Genomic DNA, 8,202 nt, shown 5'->3' on the forward strand with positions numbered 1-8,202 from the left:
TTATGTTATCATGTCACATATATTTGACTTGATTGCCATAGTGACACTGATAATATATACCTTGCAATAGACTAAAACAAGACACTGCTACAATGAGGTTCAAACAAAACCAATTTATTAAACATATATAACAGAAATCCAAAATAAATCTTTCAAATGGTATAAATTTCATCACTTACAAAGAACAGTTAGTAGATCCATTCCTTGCAAGGACTAGGTACAAACATTCATAAACAACTCAACATAAATATCAATGTTATAATTGTAGCAAATAAAGGAATTAGGAAAAAGATCCAGAACAAGGAAAAATGAACTTCCAAGAGAAATAACAAAATGTTCAAAAATTAAACCACATTTTAAGATCAACAAAAATATTGAGCAGTAATTAACAATAATTCCAACTGTATCTCATGAATTAACTCATTTTCAAGTTCAAGAAAGGTTTTTTTATTTAGTGGTTAGACCACAAGTTTACACCTCATGTGACTAGCTATTACCATAAATCTAAATAGTCATTCAGAATATTAATATTTGTGCATCACACAAGGTGGAGTTTGTGTCAGTTTAATGATACATACATACAGTGATACACACACAAAATCAATGTTTTCTAGATAGAATGCTGGTTAGCACTTTAATATAACTAAACATTTGTAATCAAACTAAATGAATGAATGATAGATAAAACCATAACAAGATAAAAGTAGAATTTGTTGTCTCACAACCTATCCATTCCCAATCCAAAATCATTCCATTGATATTTTCTAGGTTGAATGTGTGCATGGTAACTGAAATTTTCAAAATAAATTTTTTTTCACAGATTTTACTTAATGATAAAAGAGGTAGAAAATGACACTGGTGTGATATTAAATCATAGCAAGCTAGCATATTATGATCTGTATATAAAAAATGAGGTTTCTATTCAGCAATTGATTATTAATTTAGCCTGTGATCATCTCTTAGCACAGTGTAGAAGAAGATTTTGTAATTGAGCATTATTTAAAGGACCATGTACTTCAGTTAATATTCATTGAAAACTGCATCTCACAATGCATAATCTGTATGCTTTGATAAATTTTATTCATGTTCACATCATAAGCAACAGGGATAGATGGCTTAATGTTCATAGTGTGTAAAAATACAGCCTTCAGACTAACTGGTAAACAAAAAGTATCCATACTTGAGGATGATGTTCAGTACCTAATTCTCTGATTATTAGTTCATCAGTATACAGAAACACAAAGTATCTTGCATATTGTGATGAGAAGCAAGACTTTGATGGCAACTTTGGTAAATTGAAACACTTGCTTCTAGAGCTGATAAATTACATTGCAGTAAATTAGTGCCAAGAAGTTCCCCATACTGCTTTAATAAAGACAGTTTATGAATCAGCTCATTTAGCTTCTCTTGTGTGACCAGATAAGGCAGTTTATGTTGAAGCATCACAGGAATAGAATTATGAGATGAGGACAATGAAGATGATTCACTGTCTTTTTTGTAGGGTATTTTCTTCTCTTTCCCAATTCACTGGTTGATGTAGCACTGGAAGACCATTCCTATAAGGTACTGGTTTCAGTGCAGATGTGATGTATGGATATTTAATGTATTGTTTAGTTTTTGCAGTACTGTCCAGAAATATTAGTCATGCTAAAATAACAGTCAGTTAGATGAACTTTGGACTCATGCCATATCATTGGAACTACATATGATATATTTGCTCTCTTCAGCCATGTCATGTCATGTCTGATGTGCAAACTGTACAACACACACGTGTAGTATCAATTTTTTACACTCAAAATAGTGGTAGTATGCTACCTTTATCTTGTTTGTGATGTTTTTCCTTCTTAAAACTATATTTTGCACTTTATTATTTTACTTGAACTGGAGGCAGCTATCATTTCAAATGATTTTCTAAAAAATATAAAAGAACTAATATTTCTATAACTATAACTTAAAAGATTTTAAAATACAAAGTTTTGCAGAAATTGATTATATCATGGATATAATGCAAGAAGACTGGATTTAATTTAGATGGTACTCAGAATGAGGTGAAATAATCATTGAGGGATGTGATTGTGCCCATTTTATGTTCAGTTGAGAGAACTTCTTGAATGTTCTGGTAAACAGAGCACCTGAGGGTTTTGTGATTCTCAGGAGGTGTAGATAAGGGTGGGAATGAAGCAACAGTGGTGCAATATTCTGCAAGTATATCGAAGACAATAGCATATATGAACAATATACTTGGAATTTTACACTAACACTGTAGAATTGTTGAACTTATTGAAAATGTATACCTTTTACTTATTAAACTCCCCAACTAAAGTTAATTTCACAGCATAAATCTATTATACTGAAGTAGTATTTCAAGTAGTGCTGATAAAACAGAGTTAATATAATAACTCAAAATCTAGAAGTGATGGACAAATTAAGGTTACGTTTTTGAAATCAGCACCATCAAATTACCCAACATCACTTGAGTGTCTCCACTAGTAAATCTTTTGTTGTCCAATGTAGCTAGTAAAAAATAGTTTTATTTACAACAGATGTAAGTAAAAGCTTTGCAAAATATTTTTCCTGTATATGGTTTTTTTATTTAGTAATTGTCCTAACACAAACCTCAAGCATACTTTGTACTATTGTAAGAATACATCAGAATGTCAGAAGTGTTTTATGCTATTATACATATTTATTTATGTAACTTACAAAATAATTTACAATAAAGCAAATACGGGTGATAATCGACTCCATTTTTCTACTTCAAGATACTCCTTGAAGTATAATCTTAAACTAACTTTTTTTTGTCTAGTTAAACAAAATACCATAATATCTGTTTAAAGATCACAATAAAACATTGGTTTATTTTAATTGCAGTAAGAAGAACCTTAAAGAGTGGACTAGATTTATCAGAGGAAGACAGAAGGATGTTAGTTGCTACATAAAAATAAAAAATTACATCTCTTTACAAGATGTAGCTGCTGCCAAAGTGGATAAGATTGCAACAATCTTTATAAACTGTACATTTATATGGAGGCACATTGGCAAGAAGAAAGCATCAAGTGCTCTTCACAATGATGAATTCATTTTTTTCTGTTTTTACACAATGTGATTAAAGTGAGATTTGTACCTGTTTTTGCTGCTATTTAAAAAAAAAAACATTCAGCTGGTCCTGAAATTTGGAAATAAAACAGTCACTAATTTCAACACATGAAAAAAATCTTTGAGAAGACTGTAGAAGTAGAGACCTGAAATACCACACTTTTGTAATTTCTTGTCAATTTGTTTTCTCAAAAATGTTTAAAAATTTAAGAAAGATGAAACACACTTTCAAAAGCTCGTCACAAATAAAAATTTGAAATATGGCATGAAGCCATTCAAGAGTTATGCTGTGCAGGATCAGTGAAATATATTAAATTAATTATCAAAAGTATTTTTCAATTTTCTACTGCAAATGCCATCTTCTAACAAATGGTTCCACACTTTAATACTATATTTGGGATTTTTATCTTTGTATTTAATGATGTGTTTTATTTGCTACTAACTTATAGTTACAAAACTAATGCTAAAATATTCTTCCCTTGTCAATCTGTGTATTTTTATCACAGTTTTAAAACACAAATTGTCAAATTTATTTCACAATTGAGTTGTGAAGTACAGGAATTAGAAAAATTCATGTTTTCTTTTAAATCAGCAAAAGAATCAAACTGCTACATGTAGTGAGAGTAGTAAAATGAACAATGAAATTTAATTTTTTTAATTACATTAAAACAGTAGATTTGCTGTAATACAGTATCAAGGGAATGATGTTGAATCTCACACATTACTACTTTCATCTTTATCAGGATCATTGGAAGGTTCTGTGATCACACATAGCTTAAAATTTAAAACATCCATAAAATTAGAGTTAATTTCTGCTCTCTTAATTCAGAATATAAAGACATTTCTTCAAAACTAATCATAATCAATTTACTAGAAATTTACATTAGAAATTGCTATTCATTTTTCATCTTGTCTCCTACATCACCATTATAACCAATATTTTGGCTCTGTTGACTGATGCAGTGTTTGCACTTTTTGTTTTGTATATTTTAATGTGTGTTATTCATGTACAGTTATCTCAAAGCAATCTCTCAGCATGTAGTTAGGACATCAACTGGTGATTTAAATGAAATTTATTTTGCACTCTTGGTTTGGAATTATTTTTCATGATATTTATGGTACATTTCCACTCCTTCCTGATATGTTATTTTAAGAATATAATTATACCCCCATTTTATTAATTGTTTAGTTTGAGTGAGAGGACATACTAAAATATGATGCAGCATTTTATTTTATGCCATATATGTGTATTTTTTATAATATACAGCATATACATTTTTTCTCATTTGAGAAAATTTTATCTTAATAGGGCAGCATATCTGACATGTAAAATATTTCTCTCTTAACAGTCAAGTGGAATAATGACTTACTGTTTTTTTTTAATATGTCTTCTACTCTTTCAAGCTAAAAGATTTATTGTAGTCACTTTACACAGAAAATACTTTTGATAGGGACAATGTTTCTATAATTGAAACAGTAAGGCTAACATGAAGTGGGTACATGTCAAATTCAAATGACAATATATGGTGTGGTTGACAGTCCAGTTCACCAGTAATTATGTTATTATCTGTACATAGAAATAAGGAACATAGATAATCCATGTGGAAAAGTGCTTTTCAGGTGAAATTACAAATTAGAATTACCTTAGCAATAGCTAATAAGTTGTTTTATTTGTTTTTCACTGTTGCTTACATTTTGTGTGCGGTAGCTCAATCCTTGAAAACTGGATGGTAGCTTTATATGTCATACTGTGATTACATGAGTTATCTGATTACGTTAGGTGAGAAATGCTTTCCCGTGTTGCTGTATTTTCTTATGTTGTAAATAATAAACTTGTTTTTGTTATTTAGGTTAAATCTCAGTCGAATTTGTTGACTTATGTGAAATATATTGTCTTTTTTTGCTGAAATATTTGTTTGTGTTTTTATTTATCTAAATATAAATTTTCATTCTCAAACAGACATTGTGATTTACTACACATGGCTTAATGTTTTGTGCTTCACTATGATGCTTACAAGATATGGTAAAATAGCTATTCTCTAGCAATTTAGATTTTGTGGTAGTCTAAAAGCAAATAAAGTTATGTCCAGATATTGATAAAAGAAACTTGTTTAATTTTGTGTATGGTGGAATTTTCTGAAAACATTTTAAAAAGAAAGATGACAACTAAAATGTAATATAACTAAATTAACCAAATCTAATGTATCACCCGTTTTTAGTGTTAGTTCCAAGTAAGATTAAGAATGATAATAAATTTTCGTTTTCATACTATTCCCTTTTATTGATGCAGAATGCACAATACTGATAATAGAGCACACTTGTACAATGACAGTGAATAACAATCCAACAATAATATATATCTAATTATGAATAATGTAATTTTATGAGTTTGAATTCATTGCGGTAGTCAATAAAGAAAGTAACATTTTGACTGTGTCATTGTAAACATTTTAACATATTCAATAAAACAAAATGGATGATGTTGATCTTTCAAATAAAAGGGCTTTTTCAAACAGAATACCTTGTAAACATGAGAGTTTGTGCAGTTTATTATAGTGAACAAAATTAGAGTCAATATTTGATGGATATTTTTAGATACTTGTTATTTGCTGACTGTATGTCTTTATGAAAGCTCACCAGTTGATTGAATAATTCACACTTTTTGAGATTCAGTTTAAGGTTCTTAACCAATCCAAATCTCTCTTTAGTCCATTACACACATTATCAACAACCTCTCCAAGTTGGTGAGTACAATGTTTCGATGTTGTTCAGACAAGGCACACATCATCAATTTTTGAAATGTGATAGGAGAATTGTACAATCCAAATGATATGGTGACAAGCTGGTACAATCCACTTACTGTAATAAAGACTGTTTCCTCTTTAATTGCTTGTTGACGTGCACTTGTCAATACCCACTCTTAAGATCCAACATGAAAACCATTTTGATCCTGATATAGTATCCTTAACAGTGGGTAGGTATCCCTTTTTGTGACTTTATTTGTGTACAATATACGATACCCAAGAATAAGTACTCTTTGAAAGTATCAGTTTGTTTTACAAGTGTGAGTCATCTGGGTAATTGATTTGTCATGGTTGCATCTTCTATATGTCATCAGTCTTGTGAGATATTTCATTTGTTTGTGTTAAATCATGTGATTGACTGGAGAAGGTGCCTTGATATTTCACAAGCAAGTTACGTAACAGCTGGTACTGATGAACTTTAAGGCCTAAATAGTTCTAGTCACACAGCTCTTGTAAGTGAGGTGGTAAGCTGTTCTTATGTAAGTATTTAACATTGGACTTCCTACATCTACCATTAAAGGTGACTACTTCTGATTATCTTTGACGTGGAAGAACTACCTGCTCAGTGCCACATCAAAATTAGATTCAAATTTTATGGTTTCTTGTGTTCAAGATCCTAGTGATGATGGCACCTTTATTCTTGGATGTATTTTATTCTACTATGGATCAATCACTAAATTAAATTTTTAAATAAATTCTAGTATGAATATTTTACTTCTGGGTGGTACAATGGCTGCTCATTTTTGTTGTTACAGGATGTTCATCCTCTGATGTATTAATTTTCATACAGTGCATAAGAATTTCTTAATTGCAGGCTGTGAAGCTACATAAAGCTGGCCTAACTTTGCATTCATGACTCTGCATAAAGCCAATTTTCATGTCATTTCTTTTACATCATGAGGTGTACAATAAGGGTAACTTCTAACTTGCCTCTTATTGAAGCTTTATGTCTACTTGCTATTCATATTACTCCTTCCTTCCTTAATCCCTGAAAGGAAATTCTTACCTGTTATTAGCAAAATAAGTCAACCTACTGTAGCTGTAAAACTAGAGTCAATCAACATCCTGCAAGATTTCCTATCAGTAAAACTATGGACTCATTGATTGGTGTCTGTAAATAATGAGCTTCTTATCTGATTTGGAATAGATAGGGTATTTTTAACTGAACTTTATTCCACAAGTCAAGCTAATTCCTGTTTGATTAGCTGTTTGTTGTTTTTATCAGTTTGGCTGGACTTGTTCTTAGAGTATATTAACATAGTATTAGCTGTAATAGTCAGGTTTTTTACATCTATCCTATGGGAGGAGTTTTATTCCCCATAAGCTTATGTCTACAGTTCCTGGTATTATGTCCTTGTTAGATATACATGACTATTTCAGTTTATTGTAAGAATAAAGATTTAGATAGTTTATATAGCACAGGTGTCTCAGCCATTTCTAAAAACATAACTGTTTACATATCATATGTGTAGTTCAGTTGTCAGGAATTAGCAGTTGTTTACAATAGTGAGATTATGACTTCATATTGTTTCAACTTTCTGAGTTTCTTGTTGGTTTAACTGAGTATTATTACATCAAAATATCTAGTATTACATGGAATGTTCTAGACATCTGTCATCGAAAAATCATTAAGTCCTAGTTTAAGATTGTGTGATAATAAATTTACAGATACAAAGTGTATAGTGGCAATTGTTAAAGTGAAAGTATTGTAATAAATTATAGAAGAATAATTCATCTTATCAATTGTGTTCTAAAATAACTGAATCAGCCTGTATGAACTTTGATGAAAAAGAGAATTACGTACGGCTATAGATAAAACTGTGGAAACCAGCAGTGTAACAAACATTTGTAGTTAGGTTTGGTTGTTTTTAATATATCATTTTTTAAAACGTGGACATTTTTGCTGTTTGTTCATGTTTTAAATTTATCACCAAAATATCACAAACACCTACTGTGAAACATCCAGCCCTACAAAATCTGATAGTGGTGAACCAATTATGATCTACAGTGGTGAATGGTAGTACAAGAAGATGTAAACAAGAATGACAAATAGGCTTATATACACATAGCTGTAGAGGTGGCAAAAATATCATAGAGATCACATCTACACTAAATAATCATACTGACTGACTTTGATTATTGGATACAAAGGGATGAATTAATTGGGCTTAAATATGACAATCTGTGAAAGTTTGTTAAATAACAACAAGAGCTAGGGAGAGAAAGAGGCATTAAAAGAAGTGAGAGGACAAGAAAGATTGAAAGAAGAAAATGAGCATGAAACACAATCGTAAAATAAGAG

At 30.4% G+C, this 8,202-nt stretch overlaps 1 protein-coding gene across 4 annotated transcripts in view; it reads left to right on the forward strand.

Moving 5' to 3' along the window:
• The window catches only part of LOC143232138 (FH1/FH2 domain-containing protein 3-like), a 172,772-nt gene extending 167,767 nt beyond the window's left edge, over positions 1-5,005 (forward strand). For all 4 annotated transcript variants that reach the window (XR_013017391.1, XR_013017392.1, XM_076467225.1 and 1 more), the window contains one exon: positions 2,872-5,005. Coding sequence is in view for 2 of the 4 variants with exons in the window: in XM_076467225.1 (XP_076323340.1) it covers positions 2,872-2,939 (68 nt within the window). In the remaining 2 variants the exon portion in view is untranslated. The remainder of the gene's footprint in view (positions 1-2,871) is intronic.
• The last annotated feature ends 3,197 nt before the right edge of the window (positions 5,006-8,202 follow it).

Source organism: Tachypleus tridentatus, chromosome 11 (genome assembly GCF_004210375.1).
Source record: "Tachypleus tridentatus isolate NWPU-2018 chromosome 11, ASM421037v1, whole genome shotgun sequence".
In the NCBI taxonomy this organism is placed as follows: domain Eukaryota; kingdom Metazoa; phylum Arthropoda; class Merostomata; order Xiphosura; family Limulidae; genus Tachypleus; species Tachypleus tridentatus.